At 44.7% G+C, this 17,336-nt stretch overlaps 1 protein-coding gene across 4 annotated transcripts in view; it reads right to left on the bottom strand.

Moving 5' to 3' along the window:
• Positions 1–264: 264 nt before the first annotated feature.
• KIF17 (kinesin family member 17) overlaps positions 265–17,336 on the bottom strand; it is a 44,201-nt gene continuing 27,129 nt past the window's right edge. The window contains exons 8-14 of one of the 4 annotated variants that reach the window (XM_079958692.1): positions 16,123–16,217; positions 14,000–14,133; positions 11,846–12,077; positions 8,000–8,258; positions 6,865–6,935; positions 4,683–4,803; positions 265–1,883 (exon numbers count right to left, since the gene is read on the bottom strand). In XM_079958692.1, the coding sequence (XP_079814818.1) occupies positions 1,684–1,883; positions 4,683–4,803; positions 6,865–6,935; positions 8,000–8,258; positions 11,846–12,077; positions 14,000–14,133; positions 16,123–16,217 (1,112 nt within the window). In that variant the 3' untranslated portion in view covers positions 265–1,683. Of the gene's footprint in view, positions 1,884–4,682; positions 4,804–6,864; positions 6,939–7,999; positions 8,259–11,845; positions 12,078–13,999; positions 14,134–16,122; positions 16,218–17,336 lie in introns of all 4 variants that reach the window. The other 3 variants (XM_079958693.1, XM_079958690.1, XM_079958691.1) reach the window with 3 other exon arrangements.

Below are 17,336 nucleotides of genomic sequence, written 5' to 3'. Positions count from 1 at the left end.
CCCCCGCCTCAGGGCCCCTGCCAGGAATCTGTGGTATGAGGGAAGCGCAGATATTGCATGCTAATCCCAGATAGGGGACTGGGAGGGAGAAGGCAGGAAGTCATTCAGAACCCCCAGCGTTTGGGGTCCAAGCTTGCAGAGATTCTTGGCAGAGATTCTCTTCTTCCCTGCCCTCTGTTTATGGCACATTTCCTTCCAGGGTTACAATTAAACTGAGAATGGACAGTGGAGGACAACATGGGCTATAGAGCAACCAAGCTAAAGTTTCATTAACAGGCAGTTTATTGTGCTCACATAAAAGGTGAAAACAAAGAAATCAACTAACACATGGACAGAGAGCAGTACCTTAAATTAACATCTGACTCTCACATGAATGTGCTACTCTTACTCCCACTCCCGTTTTCAACTGTTCTCATCTAGTGCACAAAGCTGGTGAATTACTCTGCAGTATCAAAAGCCCACGTTCTGTGGTGAGGCATCCATCTTGAAATGGGCTTGAAGAAAGCAGTGGCTAAGGCGTGGCAGTGAAACTGTGGTAAGAGTGTATTCTCTTGCTATGGTGAAGGAGGAGGGAAGTGCCTGCTGGACTTGAGGTCATCTCAGGCTGCAGAAGTGACAAGAAATTGCTCTAGCTAAAAATGTAAAACTGAAGAGCTTTGGAAGGTGACATTAATGATGTCCCCAAGAACAATGGGGTGTAGAAAAACCGTACTGTGCCTTCTGAGCAGAAGAGAAATGATCTGGGAAATCTGTCTATCTGCCCCCCCACCCCCCCACCCCCGCAATCCTCCCCTCCAACACCCTATATGGGGATGCAACTGAGCTGCAATGAAATGCTGAGCTGCTGAGTGAAGAGCAGGAGAGAAGCTTCTGGGGAAGCCCAGGCATCGTGAGCTGGGCAGACATACCCTCCCTTTCTCTGACCCCCTGCCTAGATTGACAGTGGAGCTTTCCAGCCTTACTCAGCCCTCTCAGCTCCCCTTGAACGCTGCTTGACAGGCGGGCAACTCCCAGAAGGCATTTCCCACCCAGCACAGCATAAATTTAAACTGTGCAGGTTCTGCTTTGAGCACTGTGCTTCTCAACTACTCAAAATTCAACCCCCTTCAGCCACTATTCTGCTCTTAAGTGTAGAATGGATCTCCCTTCTCCTCTTGTCTGTCTGCTTCAGAATCCCTCAAAATCCAAAATGAGAGCAGAGTCAGGATCTAAACTGAGCTAAACAGGCAGGGCAGTGATGTTACAGGCTATTAAATGGGCTTTGGGATTTTCTGCCAGATTATGCCCACTAGCGTCCTTTCCTACAACAAATTAGGGAGGCAAAAGGCAACACTTGGATAATCTTAAGGTCCACCACCAAGAATTCTTAATCCATCTGTTCTGGGTTTGAGTTCGCTTCCTGCTGCCGTGCATTGGGAGAGGGAGAGCAGACTGAAAGGCAAGGTCACTACAAAATGGCAAAGGAATAGGCAGTTGTGAGAGAGGTATCAGCCCCACCTTGAACATGGAGGGCTGACCACACTATTGTCTGTGGGAAGCAGCATTTAATTGCTTTCACTCTCCCCAAAAGGGAAAGAAAAGCCATGGATCCCTTTGAAAAGCAGCTATGGTCCCCAAAATGGGGGTCAAGGAAGGGTGTCCAGATGTTGACTAGCCTGGCAAGCAGACCAACAACCACAGCAGTCAGAGAGGGTCGCCGCCACTCAAGTTGTTCCGGCTTTTCTTGCGCTTTGTCTTGGCTGACGGAGAGGAGAAATCCAGAGATTCGAGACGAAAGGGACGTGGCTGGGGCATCTCCACCGTTTGGGCAGGCGGAATAGGAGCCAGGCTGGAAGTCAGGATGGAGGTATTGTTGTTCAGCAAAGGGGGAGAATTATGGGAAGCTGCAAAGGACAAAAATACACACACACACACACACACACACACACACGGAGAGAGAGAACAATGAGATACTTGGTCTAATTTCAACATGAAACACTACATCTCCCTGGAGAAACCTATACATCACTTAGCATAAATATTTTTTAATACTCGGGCTGCAGTCCCACCTCACTCCACTCACCAACCCATTTGCCAATCCTGCAACTTCCCTCTCTTCACCTCACCCCCCCTTGCCCACCCCCTCCTTCTCACAGCTCACCTGAACCCCCTTCAGAGGGTGGTTTTCTGACACACCTCGTCTTCCCCTCCATTAAACCTCGCTGCAGCCATGTTTACTGGATGGGGGAAGGTGCTTCACAGAGCGGTTTGGCAAATAGGTTAAACAGATTGCCCAGTCCAGCTGCCCTCACCTCCTGACAGCCACATGAACTACATCATCAACAGCCTTACATTGTTATGTATATAGGAAGATTTTGAGGCTATGCTTTTTAAAGATTTTGAGACATGCTTTAAAAAAACAAAACCCTGTACATTGCCTATTGTGTATGTATGCATATTAGATACTTGTATAATAAAAGAGGATGTTGATGATATGGAATAGGTACAGTAACATACTAACACCACAGTCCTAACCATGTTTACTCAGAAGCAAGTCCTATTAACTTCAGTTAAATGACTGTAGGAATGCAGCATAAGGCCTGACTTTGTGTAGTACAGTGCTATCCAGGAAACTATTAAGCAGTAAGTCCCTAGTTTCAGTCTTGTCACTGGGCCCTTACAGACTGTTGTTTGGGTGGGATTCAATCACATGATGCCAAATTCACATTGAAACTAATGCCAATTTGGTGCTTTTGCACAACAGAACTCCTGCAAAATCAGATTATAACAATAAGGAAAGTGATGGGGAAACAGCAATTACCGTATTTTTCGCCCTATAGGACGCACTTTTCCCCCTCCAAAAATGAAGGGGAAATGTGTGTGCGTCCTATGGGGCGAATGCAGGCTTTTGCTGCACACCGACCCCTCTCGCTCCAGGCTTCAGAAAGCTCTGCGCAACCCTCAGGAGACCGGCTCCAAGGGTTGCGCAGAGCTGCCTGCAGTGCCGGGCTCAGCGCAGCTCTGCACGGCCATCGGGAGCGGGGCGCGAAGTCCTGCCCGGCTCCCGGTGGCTGTGCAGAGTTGCCTGCAGTGCCGGGCTCAGCGCAGCTCTGCGCGGCCATCGGGAGCGGGGCGCGAAGTCCCGCCCGGCTCCCGGTGGTTGCGCAGAGCTGCCTGCAGCCCCGGGCTCAGCGCAGCTCTGCGCGGCCATCGGGAGCGGGGCGCAAAGTCCCGCCCGGCTCCCGGTGGCTGCGCAGAGCTGCCTGCAGTCCCGGGCTCAGCGCAGCTCTGCGCGGCCATCGGGAGCGGGGCGCAAAGTCCTGCCCGGCTCCCGATGGCTGCGCAGAGCTGCCTGCAGTCCCGGGCTCAGCGCAGCTCTGCGCGGCCATCGGGAGCGGGGCGCGAAGTCCTGCTCGGCTCCTGATGGCTGCGCAGAGCTGCCTGCAGTCCCGGGCTCAGCACACTTCTCCCCATCGCTAGCCCCACAAGCTTGGGGGACAGCGGGGAGGCAGAGCGCGCCTTCCCGCTGTTCCCCGACCTGGTTCTTCCAGCCCCGCACCTGGGGGGGAAATAATTTTTTTTTCCTTTATTTCCCCCCCAAAAAACTAGGTGCGTCCTATGGGCCGGTGCATCCTATGGGGCGCAAAATACGGTACTTGATGCAAGGTAATCTCTTTGCAACCTCTTTGCAAACAGATCAGAATGAATGCTCAATAAACAAGTTGTTTGAAAGTGAGGATTGTCATGGACTTACTGGTAGGTGCGTCAGTCCCTCCAACACAGCTCGTCATTCGCAAAACCGAGATAATAATACTTCCTGGCCTATCATCCTGGGTTGTTGTAGAGCAGGGATGGGGAGAAACCTCTTTGGCCAGATCCTTATCATGATTGGTCTCATGGGACAAATTTGACAAGTGGGTACAGCCTGTCAATTACATGGCACCACAGCAATGCCATCTGCCAGGTGCTACTGAATTGGAGAGGGAAAATCCCTTTTAGCAAGAGCAGAAGATTCCATCAACAGGAGGGGGGTGGGAGGGAGACTGAGATTTTACTCCCTTTTTTTACAGTGGGCATTTGCAGAGCAGGCTCTCAACATTATCCACATAAATAGGAAGTAGAGGGTAGAGAGTGGAGGGGGGGGCAAAGGAGTCTGCTGATTGTGTGCTGCTGCAAAGTATTTTGCAGCCTTGGGGGGCCTGAACTGCATGGAGACTCTGCTGCACAGGGCTAATCCTTCCAAAGGTTTGCCTGCTCAGCTGCTACAACCTTGAACTTTAGAAGTCTAGTGGAGGGGGGAAGCAGCAGCTGGGACTCATCCTGCCCACTGCCAATGCTTGCAAAAGGCACCTTTCTTTCTCCCTTCCCTGTCACTTGATGGGGAGGAGGGGAAGAAATTATGTTTTGGCTTGCAAGCTCATGTTCCCTGTTGGGAATAGGCAGTTGCAGCCAAGGCAGAACTGAACTCTGCCCTTGCACTCTTGTGTGGACGGGTGGTTCTGGTGCAGATAAAGCTGGACCCCCTGGTGAGCCAGGATCCTCCCACAAGTGGGAGTGTTCCTGCCTCTGTTGTAAGGAATACTGAAATAATATTTCGGAAACCTTTTGGACACCTTAAGAGTACTGTACAAATGTTGGGTATTATGTAGAAGTCAGGCAAACCTTTTGGGGGGAAAAAGGAAAGAACACATGAAGGGGTTTACCTAGACTCTTCATGGGGTCAGCACTGAGAATCTGGCTTGCTCGTTTTGAGCGAAAATAGTTACTGGCAATATTTTCACTATCACTCTTGCTCAGCATCACTTTATAGCGGTCTTCTTCCTGCTGGGAACATAACCAAGCAGTCACCAGTTTGTCATCATTTAACCTAAAGAGGTCACTACTGTTCACATTTTACGCATGAGGGAAACTGAGGCTGAAACCTGACATGTCAGCCCCACTTTTAACCTGCTGAACTACACTTACTTCTCTGTCTAGTTTCCACACTGGTGTCCAAAAACTAGGTTGCAAAGCCATGGAAAAAATAATCTAATCCAGACCAAGTTATCCATGGGGTATAAATGAGAGGGTTGAGAGCTTACTTAAATGTATCCTATGAAAAGCCATTGTGTGTAGAAGAGCTTAACTTCTCATTTAATTTCTGGGGGAGTAACAGCACTGTGGAATGTATGCACTCTGGTTAAACATGAAAAATTGGAAAATATTGTTGCATGCCATCCCACTCTGAGCAGTGTGAGATTCCAGAGATTCAAGGAGTTTACCCAGAGTTTGTGTTTCTTTTGGAATGAGGTGCAGCACAGACTGTGGTGTCCTATTTACACATATTTACAACCTGAGCCTACAATGGAGGAGTTCACAGCATTAACACCACAAGAGGGTCTTGCTTCATGTTATGAAAATGATGTACCGATGGTATGTAACACCTTTGAAGTTAGCAAAAATGTATAAGATAAGCAACAAATGTTGGAAATGTAAAGAAAAAGAAGGTACCTTTTTTCATATGTGGTGGGAATGTAAGAAGGTAAAATGCTTTTGGGAAATGATTTATAATGAATTGAAGAAAATGTTGAAATATACATTTGTTAAGAAACCAGAAGCATTTTTACTAGGCATTACAGGTAATGAGATAAATAAGAAAGAAAAGAAGTTATTTTTATATGCAGTGACAGCAGCAAGAATATTGATGGACCAGAAATGGAAACAGGAGGAATTACCTACGATAGAAGAATGGAGAACTAAAATGATGGATTATGCAGAACTGGACAGAATGACAGGAAGGATCCAGAATCGGCGAGATCAAAGATTTACAGAAGATTGGGAAAAGTTTATCCAATATATGCAAAAAGTGAGTGATAATAAAATTATGTTTGTAAGCTTTAAGGTGTTGAATGGTTTCTTTAAATGTAAAGGTTCATCATTGTTCCACCTAATGTGTATGTCTTTAAGGGGCCAGAGCAAGGGCCAGAGCAAGATAACGAGACCCAGCTTTACAGCTGTGAAACATAGCAGGTGCTGCTGAGTTGTACTGATTAAGGTGTGTCAGCATTTGGTTGTAGTATATAAGGAGCAGCACCTAGCTCTCCCATCACCCCTGGGGGTTGGGTTGGTGGTTGGGTCTGGTTTGTTGTTAATGTATTTAGTGTATAAGGAGTTTTTGTTTTTTGTAATTAAAACCTTGCTTAACTTATTTTTGAGTCCCTTTCTTTTTAATGCATGATCTCCCCAGCAAGCTCTCTGCAGCGCTACCATACTGCAAAAAGCCAACATAAGGAAGCTCTGTGAGGGGAAAGGGTTAAAAGGGCAGAAATGTGTAAAAAGTAACAATAGGAAGGCATGGCAGACAAATTGAGGGAAGTCAAAAAAGAGAAGTAAGATGTAATTAAGATGTATGGAATGTATAAATTTGCTTTTGTATTTGAAAACTAATAAAAATATAATATATATAAAAAAGAGGGTCTTGCTTCACCATGACCACGATTGCTCCTAGTTGGTCGGTCTGAGCTTTCCACACTGACTTGGGGACTGATTTATATATTGTACTCTAAATTAAAGAATGCAGGAGATAGGGCCAATTCCTTGCTGCTGCTGCCGCTACTGTACCTTTGCCTTGGCGGCTGGAAGAAGGCAGGAGCTAAACCCTGCCTGCACTCAAGCCCCCACCCCTAATATCTTCCTCCAGTGACCAAGCAGTAGGGCATTAGTTTCACTCTTTCCCCTCATTATGAAGGCAATGTGTGAACCAGCTTGGAGATCAACAGAATCCCCTGAAGTTTTACCTTCAGTGCAGACTCCCAGCTGTCATGCCAGTGAAGCACGCTGGATCATTTATTATGTGTACATTGTGTAACATTCTCAGTATTGCCCAAGTACCCTTCCTTAGCTTACCATTGCTGCTGCATCCCCATTCTCCGATGATGAGCTCTTCCTGCCTGCTTTCGTCTGTGACAACGATGAAACTGCTATGGAAAAGAAGAGTAATGGTGGCTCTCAGCCTCAGTGGTGGCTCATTTCTCTGCTAGTTTCATGTCACCTGGGGCCAGGATCCAATATGTGCATAGACTTACAAAGGCCTATTTAACAGCTTGCTTTCTAAACGTTTTTAAAGCGGGGATGCAATAAATTCCATCCGTTCATTAGTCAACAACAGTTGCTGTTGCTTAATTGGTGGAAGCCAATCAGAGGGCAAATGTCGATTGGTTGGTCAGGACTCATATTTTGACCTGAGGCTTGAGCAGTTTAGTCTCTTTCTCACAAACCCTCTATTGATCATCATCATCATCCACCCTTTCTCCCAAAGAAGCCCTGGACAGCAAGGAGCATTTAAGGCATCATTTTTGAAAAAATGCAAACATTAATTGTGGGTGGGTGTGATTATTGGGATCACAGAAGGCAGGCAGGCAGGACTCTCCAGGACTCTGAGGAAAATCCTTCATTTGAAGCTGCTATTTGCATTGGGAGGAAATCTCCATCGGCACCAATAAGGATTTTCTGATATATAGCTGTAGTCATGTACACACTTACCTGTGAGCAAAAGAATGAGGCTTAATTCTGAGTAGGCACGTGTGGGGTTTTTCAGCTGGAGAAGCAACACCTCACTGCATTCTGCAGTTCTTAAGTTGTTCTCTCTCCAGCTGGTTTCCATACCAGAACTGAGTTGGGCAGAGAGAAAAACTCTTAAAGGAACAAAGCGTAGTGGTGGAAGGGGTCACATTTTGCTCCCCTACTCTGAGAACTCCATTTTGAACACAGTAAGTAGATCCACACACACCCCACACACATCTTGCTTAGCTCCAAGTCCATGAGCCTGAAGCCTGTTCCCGATTTCACTGTGCATGAAGGTGAGATGTGAAAAGTATTTTAAATAGTCCCAGAGTGACCATGAAGGAAATAAGATACCCAAGAAGTCCTTAAGAAGTGAGTGAAACCCACATGAAAATCCTGGGAGACCATTTTTGCTCCATTTTGTATGAATGGGCAACCAGAGCAATGTAACATGGTAATTCCAAGTTGTTCTTCTTACCTGCAGGGAGACTGGTCTTTTGAGTGACAGGCTCTGGGATTTTCCAGCAGCCTGATTCTTCATCCCACGTGGACTCCCGTTTGATTTTATCAAAGTTGCTGTAATTACAGTCCCGCCGTATGAGGGGTTGCACCTGGTCCAGTAGCTGTTGATAAAGGAGGAGCTCCCGCTCTTGGCGGCGGATGGTGGCCAAATAATCAATCTTCTCCATTTCAAATTCGGACTGAAGGTCTTTGATTTCAGTCTCAGCAACCCTCAGCTGGGAAGAAAGCAGCCAGTTATGGGAATAAGAACTAAGTAAAATGTTGGGATCCAGAGTACACAAGCTGACGAGTCCTTGCCTGAGCCTATCATAGGGCTGGCTCACACCTGCATGAGCATCACCTGAGGAGCTTGCACTTGATGATGGGCACGGAACTAGCTCAGTTGAAAATCATAATATAACTACAGAACTTTTTTTTTAAAAAAACAACTTTTTATTTATTGTTAACAAAACAAAAAGTGAAAACATAACAAAAAGAAATACAACAAAGAATCAGCAATATCAGTCATAAAGCTCATCTCGCTCTCAGGCCGAGGGAGCCGGCGTTTGTCTACAGACAGCTTTCCTTTTTTTTTAAAATAATTTTTATTAACTGGCCAATCACATCAAATTAAATCACATCATATAAATTCCGAATTACAAAGCCAAATTTTTAAATTTTGTTGGGGGAACCCATACTTCAAGATCCAAAGGGGAATTCAGATCATCTTCTTATTACTGCGTTAATGTCCAAATCAGTCCCAATCAGTCCAAACAAAGTTCATAATTCTAACCAGTCTTATCTTGGTGTTGCCACATCATATCTTGTTCGTATAATTTCTCTTTTTCCTTTACGATCTCTTCTGTTAGTCTCCTTAAGCCGATAGCAAGTGTAATAATCCTGTGTGGATTTCCCGTTCCTTCACTAAGTCCAGATGGTTTCCATATATCTCCTTCGTAGATAACATCACTTTATCCATCGTAAATTTTGGCATTTGTCGCTCTTAAGTCCCACCGAGGAGTTGATTCACGATATGTAAACAACTCTATTTCTCTCTTTCTCCTCCCAGACCCAAGAGCTCCCACAATGCCTCACAAAATGGCGAACGGCATTTTTTCCTGACTGCGTCACTCCAAAACTCTTAGCTTTCCAGCTTCATCTTGAAACATTGCTTTGGATCGAAAGTTTATCTCCACACAGCCTTAAATCCACAGCTTAAGTCCTTAATTTCTGACTCATTAGGGGAGGGGGATTCTTGTTAAATCACATAAAAAGGTAGAGGCAGGTTTCCCCCCCCCTCCCCCCTCAGTCATTACCGTATCTTGACGTTCTTCTCGTATTTTATTGCTGTCTTGTTATCAGAGATCTCTTCTGTCAGCAGTATTTACTCCCCTTTTTCCTTGATGTATGTGCAATTAATCATGTCCAAATTATTTCTTTTAAAGATCATTGCAACCAGCGGCGCGAATCGGGGACGGCGTCGAGGAGTGCCGAAAATCCCACAGGAGGGCTTTGTGCCTAGTGCCCCCACCCCCACAAATTCGGGGGTGGTATAGGGCACAGCAGGCAAGGGCCGTCCCCCCCATAATCCTGGGGGGGTTAAGGAGGCTAATTACCCCCATCATAGCCTCCAAATTACCTCGTGTGGGTCGGAGAGATGTTATTGTCAGCCATCTTCCGATGCGCCACCTAGTGGCCCCTGTCTACAGACAGCTTTCCGGGTCATGTGGTCAGCATAAACCGCTTCTGGCGTGATGGCAGCCAGATGGAAATGCCGTTTCCGTGACACATGGCCATCCAACCTCTACTTAAAAACCTCCAAGGAAGGAGAGTCCACCACCTCCCAAGGGAGACTCTTCCACTGTCAAACAGCTCTTACTGTCAGAAAGTTCTTCCTGGTGTTTAGTTGGAATCTCATTTTTTGTAACTTGAAGCCATTGGTTTGGGTCCTACCCTCCAGAGCAGGAGAAAACAAGCTGGCTCCATCTTCCATGTGACAGCCCTTTAGGTAATGGAAGATATCTCTCCTCTGAGACTCCTCTTCTTCAGGCTAAATATCCCCAACTCCCTCAGCCATTCCTCATAAGGCTTGGTTTCCAGGCCCTTGATCAACTTGGTTGCCCTTCTCTGCATACGTTTCAGCTTGTCAACGTCTTTCTTAAATTGTGACACCCAGAACTGGACACAGTATTCCAGGTGGGGTCTGACCAAGGCAGAATAGAGTGGGACTTTTACTTCCCTTGGCGCATAAAGGTGTATAAGTGCACAGTGTATAGTTAACACTGTGATGTATACTGATACTATTTTATCAACAGAAGTGCCCTACTTCCCTTGACTAGAACACTATACATTATGATTATGATTATGATTATTATTATGTCACCCTTCATCTGTAGATCTCAGGAAGGTTCACAACAAAAAATGCAAGATAAAAAACACAAAATACAAGAACTAAACCAATAATCCCCCGCCGCCCCCACTCCTACAACACATTTAAAGGGCTATGGGATATGAATTAGCCAAAGCGCTAGTTGAAGAGGAACATTTTTGCCTGTGCGTAAAGGTGCATAATGAAGGTGCCAGACAAGCCTCCTTACGGAGAGCATTCCACAAATGGGGAGCCACTGCAGAAAAGGAACATTCTTGCCGAAACTCTCATGGAGGAGGCACATGAAGAAGGGCCTCAGGTGATGATCTCAGAGTCCGGGTAGGGCACTTCTGCTGATACAGTCTAAAACAGTATTAGCATATATACACAGTGTTAACTCATGTTAAGCTTGTGGTCTACCAAGACCCTGAGATCCCTCTCACAGGTTGAGCATTGCTTTCCTTTTTGGTGAAGACAGAGGCAAAGTAGATGCTGAGCAGTTCTGCCTTCCCTCTGTCACCCAATAGCATTCTCCATCTTCTCCATGCAAGGGACATACCACTTGGTCAAATATGGAGGTAGTCTTGGCTCCTTTAAACTTGAATGGTTGCAGCTTGTTCTGCAGGGTGGGGAAAGCTAAACCTGTTGCAAATTCCCTTTTCTATACAACTATTTTAGGTAAAGGAGCTCTGCCCTCATTTCCATAAGGCCTCTCTGGTTTTCTCCTCTCTCCCCACCACCCTTTCTCCTCTTAAAAAATCAAACTAAATGTAGATACAAAATAAAATGGTGGTGATACTACTAACACTACTTATATTAGTATGAAAAGCAATGCTTTAAAGCAATGCTTCTCAAGCTAGAAAATTGCTGAAGGTCTTGGTGGACAACTTAATCATTTTTCTGCCTGTTACAACAATTGCAATGCGCTGTGTGAGATGCTGTATGCTTTTTGAATTTTATGTTGTAAAACAATACAATGTAAGAAGCACTGCTGGATTACCAAATAGGCAGAGTTGGCACTGGCCTAGGAGTCCACACCTTTTAGGGATCCCACAACAACGGATCAAAATAATATTGATTTGATCTTGAAAGAATTTGAATTTGGAAGAGAAACCTGCATTGACTCAGAAACCGAGCCCACCATCTGCAAGATTTCAACTGCCTAGGGGCCTCCACAGGGTTTAATCTGGCACTGGTAAGAACTTAAAGAAAAAATAAATATACCATTAAAATCAATGACTACTGAACATGGACAAGGCACAGACCACCTGAATGAAGCTTGTAGACAACTGGTGGTCTATGCACCATAGTTTGGGAACCCCTGCTTTAAAGGTCATGGTGAGAAGGACCTGATCCTAAGTCCGTTACTGCACAATGCCCTTGAGTATCTAAATGTGGTGTGGAAAGCTGTCCTTACCCACCACTGTACAAGACTTCAGAGGGGAAAGGAATCACCTTTTCCTTCATCTTCTCCAACAATTTGCTTTTAGCTCGCACTTCTTCCTGGATGGAATCATAGACGTTGAGCAGGACCCAGTCACTGCTGTCCTCATCTGATTTCTGCAAAGCTGCCAGCAGCTGCTTCTTCCGCTCATCAGCAATTTTCTTTCGCCGTTTATGCTTTTCCTTCAGGTCTTTGTTCTTGGCCTGTTCACCTCCCACCACCTGCTGCTCCAGCATCTGCAATCTAAGAGGGTCAGAGGCAATGTCTTAGCTCTAAGCACAGCTTGCCCAACTTTCTATATTCAGTCTCTCCCACCTCCATTTTGCCACTAACTTGTCTGCTGAGGATCCCTGAAACTTGGAACCCCTGAACTTTGCAAAAGATTACTGGGTGCTGGCCAGTCCTGTTCAGCTTCCCAGCTGCTCCCCTTAGGCTGTGCAGATATGAAGCACATTCTTCCCCTCAAGCAATTCTGGGCACTATATTTTCCTCCTCACAGAGTTACAATTCCCAGCAACCTTTAAAAAACACAGTGCCCAGAATTCTTTGAAGAAAAGAATGCTTTGTATGTGCCTTATATTCCATATAGTGTGGGAATATATGAAGACAAACTGTAAGCAATTAAAAATGTTAGTAGGATTGACATAAACATGAGCAGTAAGAAATAACGGGAGTAAAAATGATAATTTTGTAAATAGGTTTGAATTGGTTAGGCAGTATGATTATGATATAAAATAAGGAACCGCAAGGGGGAGGGGAGGGAAGTCAAATAAATGTACGGTAGGTTAAATTTGTTTAGATTTAATTATTGTTGTTGAAACATTGTAAAATGGAAAAATTAAAAGGGGGAAAAATAAAGCTATAGTGTGTAAGTCTAAACTGAGACTGTGCCAGAGATGGGTGGGGTAGAAATAATAAATTATTATTATTATTATTATTATTATTATTATTATTATTATTTCCAACACATTGTAGGAGAATACTGGTTATAATGGGCAGGCTATTTTGCAGTTTTAGGGAAACTTCCCACTATTTCTGATTTTGTGACTGAGAAACCTCAATAAATCTGTGAAAAAAAACCCAAAACAGAGTTTGAGAACAAATGTTCTAGTGCACTGAAGAAAATAAATATCTCCAAAAGGGAAAATAATTTTTCATGCCTGGCAGAGCCTGCACATTCAAAGGTTGTTGGAACTGAAGCAGGAAGTGGGGTCAGCAGGGAGACAGACTTCAACGGCTGGCCGGCCGGAGAGGCAGCAGCTGAAACAAGATCCTCTGGACCACAGCTGGTTGCTAAGAAGCTGAGCCAAGGGAGGCTGAGAAGGAAAGCATGGTGGAAAAGCCAGTGGGGACAAAGGAGGAGCAACTGAGTATCCACTGTCATGAGGAAGGAAGAAGTTGCCATTCAGGTCACAGACCTTCCACCTTCTGAACAAGAGAATCCTCCACAGACATTGCCTTGGCATGCCGAGTCAAGGTGTGGGGAGAGAAACCGTGTTGGCCACCAGGCAATGGCTTTTCCCACCTGCCTTGCCTCCCCCCCCCCCCCGGCAAAGGAGCCTTTCCCAGACCATGACTTGTAAGACAAGCAGAAGCAGAGGCAAAGAGAGGAGTTCAGGGCTTTTCTTTTTTAACAATTTTATAAGTTGTGCATCTTTGTTTCTCAGTTTGATCCTTTTACATGGTTTTGTATGTATTGTGTTATTTTATGCATTGTGGCTTGCTGTCATTATTATTGATTATAGTTTAGCAATTATTTATTGTAATTGTTAATAATTAAACAGAAATTCACTCTTATTTACTGACATTTAATTTTATTGTGCACTATTATATTCTAATGGATTACTTTATATGATGTAAGTTGTTTATTTTAAAGTTAGGTTTTTATTATGACTTTTTTGAATTGGAGGAGGTGCATGATCTTTTGTTCTTTCTTCAGCTTGTAAACTGGCTTGTGCATAGATATAGAAAGGGGGCATACACATTAAAAATGAAATGCAATGAAGGTGCATGCGGGGACTCCAATCCCCCAACACTGAAGGAAAATGGAACAGTGTCTGCTTCAGGCCTCGAGGGCCCACACGGGAGCCTCTCTGGATCGGACCAAATGAGCAAGTCCAGCAAACATTGCACCCCTTGATGGTCTGTCTATTCCTCACACCGACCTGGCAAGTACTTGCTGCTGGTTCACTGCCACTGGGAGTTCCTCAGCCACATCAGTCCCAGGTGTCCCCGGTCTGAGAGCTTTCTCCAAATTCTGGGCCACAGAAGGAACAGGTGGCTCAGTTGTGTTGGACTCCTGAGTGTAAGGGAAAATGGGAGGCAGCCATTTTGAATATGCATGATATCCACATTGAGGGATGGACTAAAGCTGATTCACATACAAGTTTCCAAAATTCAACATCCTATATTTTGCCTGTCTCCCAGAAGGGATTGGGAGAAAGGAAACAAAGACTGGCCCACCCACTGGACACACAGTCTGAAGTCTAAGGTCAAGGCTTGCTGCAGCATTGTGCACCCAGCGCTTGGTTACTACTGCTGTTGGTTTTGCTGCTGCCATACTTCAGTCCCAGCCAACCCAGCTGTTGTGCAAGGTTCTGGGAGAGGAAAGGGAGAGGAAACAGTTTGCTCCCTGGACATGCCCTGAAGTTGCTGGGCAACAATGAAATGCTTCTATCATCAACCAGCAGAGAAACCGAGCTGCTGACTTCACAATGCACACATCTCAACAAAAGCATGTTTACCCAGAATTAGTCTCTCTTATTTCAGTGGGATTTATTCCTGAGCAAAGCATGGGTGTAATCCTATACCACTCACTGGAGACCTTAGTGGGACTCACTTCTAAATAAACACACATGTGCTTGAAGGACTCATCCACACTTCCATTTGTCCTATGATTTCTAGGTATGGGTCACAGAGGTCCTTTTTTTGTCCCACCACTTTCCCCAGGAAAACCCGCTGCTTACTGTAGAATTGGAACAAACAATTGGTTTTTCTGAGGATTGATGTTTGTTCCGATTCAGCAGTAAACAACGGGTTCTCCTGGGGAAAACCTCTGAGACCCATGCCTAGAAATGGTGGGAGAAACAGACATCTGGATGAGCCCTTAGTCTGGTTTTCAAAACTGTTTTAATCCAGGAGAATACCTATTAACTTCAAGTATAATTCCTTACTCGAAGTTATCTCATGGAACTAAATATATAAAAGTACTGGCTTTAATCATTTGTTACATCGGACACAGTTCATTAAATTCACTTGAATCCCATAATTAAGCACCACAAAGGCTGCTTAAGCATCAGCAAAAGGGGGCATTCTGGTGGCAGCAGTCGGGGGGGGGGCAGATGCACATTTCTGTTTCACTTCACTTCACAGGATGGGCCACCACTGGGTCCCTCTAATAACTTGGTGTTGGTATAATGGATTAGAGTAGTCCTTGAAAACTTATACTAAAATAAATTGGTTTGTCTTTAAGATGCCACTGCTGTGTCTGAGTACACCACAACACAGCATATATTCAAGCAGGGCTAACCTGTAAGATAGAATGGTTGAGAAGTGGTTTGTGACTAAAAGACTACTCTGCTGTGAACCTGCTAAAAAGCTTTCGGGAAGTCACTATCCGCCCTTGCTGACCTAATTTACCTGGCTCTTGTAAGAATTACACCAAGGGCTATGTTTCAATGTCATGATAATCCACAGTTTATTGAGACAGTAATCAGAATAGGCAGGCCTTGGGCTTGGACACTCCCCTCCCCTCTCTTCTCCCACCTATGCTGTAGCTGCAAAGAGAAGTTTAGAAGCATTCACATCTGGGGTTTTTATTTATTAAGCACAGCTTATTGCGTAAAAAACATAATAAATATTAACAAACCTACTTAAAAATTTGGTTTAAGAAGTTGGCTTGCTTCACAAGCCCATAGCTAAGAATAACCATGGTTTAGGGTTGGGCATAATGCTAAACTGCAGTCAGTCAAAGACAGAAGCAGAAGTGGCCAGTCTCTTTGCAGCTGCTCCTAAAGAGAGGGAAAGGAAGGGGAGGAGGGTGTACCTAAGTCGACAAAAAGTCATGGTTTCTATCATACCTAAATGCAGTGATATAAATGGTATATTATTAAATGGCTATTATTATTAAATCCAAATCGCCTCCAACTGAAACACACTCCAGTCTCCTGTGACAGAGCTACTCTGCATGGCCATCGGTGGTTCACGTTACACAGACCCTGTGTCATTTTAGAAGTATTTTTAAAGGGTTTATGCATGGCCATCATTTCATCTGTTGAGGGAAGTTCACCTTCCTGGGTCCCTTGACTGACACTTCAGTTTCTTTAGCAAGGCCTGGAGGCGAAGAAGTTTGGTCAGCAATGGCTTCAACTGTCTGGGTGGTTTCTAGAGAAAATAAAGGAAATGCAGAGAAAAAATGAGTTTTATCCGGAGGCAGTAGTTTTTAACTGAGAGTGATGCAATTTTATACATTTATATATTGACTTCTAAAATATCTACTTTGCCTTCCATACAATACTATGGGCACTTTGAATAACTAAGACAACAGAGTAATAAATAGAGCAATAATAATAACAAAGCCTTAAAACATTCTAAAAGGCAACAACAGCAATCACGATTTCTTTAAAGAACCAGTCTCTTCCTAGTCATATTGCACAGAAGCTGCCTCAAAAGAGGGTCCTCAGGTTAAAAGGTATAAATGAATACCATCAGCTGTCAATTTCCAACTGGCGGGTAGGAAACAGACACACCTTATTGGTAGATTCTCCTGCAGATTGACTATTGACCATTAAAGAATTAGCCCAGCCCCTAAAACTTTTATCTTGAATATTGCAGGCTGGAGGAACAAATTAGCTGACTCAGATTTTAAAAGGTACCGACACACATTTGACATAGTCGGTCTGCAGGAGATTTGGCTCCTGGAGACAAACTCTCTAAAGCTCCAGGGCTTTAGGACATGGGAGCAACCTGCCTGGAAAATTTCCTTGCTCAGGCGTGGAAGTGGCAGTTGAGCTATTCAGAAATCTGTCACTGTAGATGCAGAGATCGCAGAGATAGAGGACACTTCCTCTAATTATTGCCAGGTGCTAACCATCCGGGCTCACAAGCTGCGTCCGTTGATTTGTATCAACCTCAGACATGACAGCAGAGATTTGGCAAAGGATAGGAGAGTGTTGGACAGAGTCTCTACTGGATATCCTAACTACCTTCTTATTGTATGTGGTGACCAGGATGGGGAATGACCTTACTCATAAGTAAGGCCCTGGGCTCAAACAAGAGGATGTCTTGAGCATTTCCTGTTCCTCAAATGATAAGACTGTCAACAAATCAGGCCAGGAGCTTTTTCCTTTAATTTAAAAATATCAGCTGGTGGAGCAGCTGGCTCTGAGCACCATCTCTGGGACCAAAGAAGCGTCAAAATAGTACATCCTAATCCTATTCAAGAGTGCAGCCTACAGTCTCCTAGTTTGCATCATTTGTTCTTTTAATTTTACTACTTTCCAT

This window comes from Podarcis cretensis (genome assembly GCF_951804945.1).
Source record: "Podarcis cretensis genome assembly, chromosome: 17".
Classification (NCBI taxonomy): domain Eukaryota; kingdom Metazoa; phylum Chordata; class Lepidosauria; order Squamata; family Lacertidae; genus Podarcis; species Podarcis cretensis.
The sequence above is the reverse complement of the archived record's forward strand: the minus strand, read 5'-3'. Positions and strand labels throughout refer to the sequence as shown.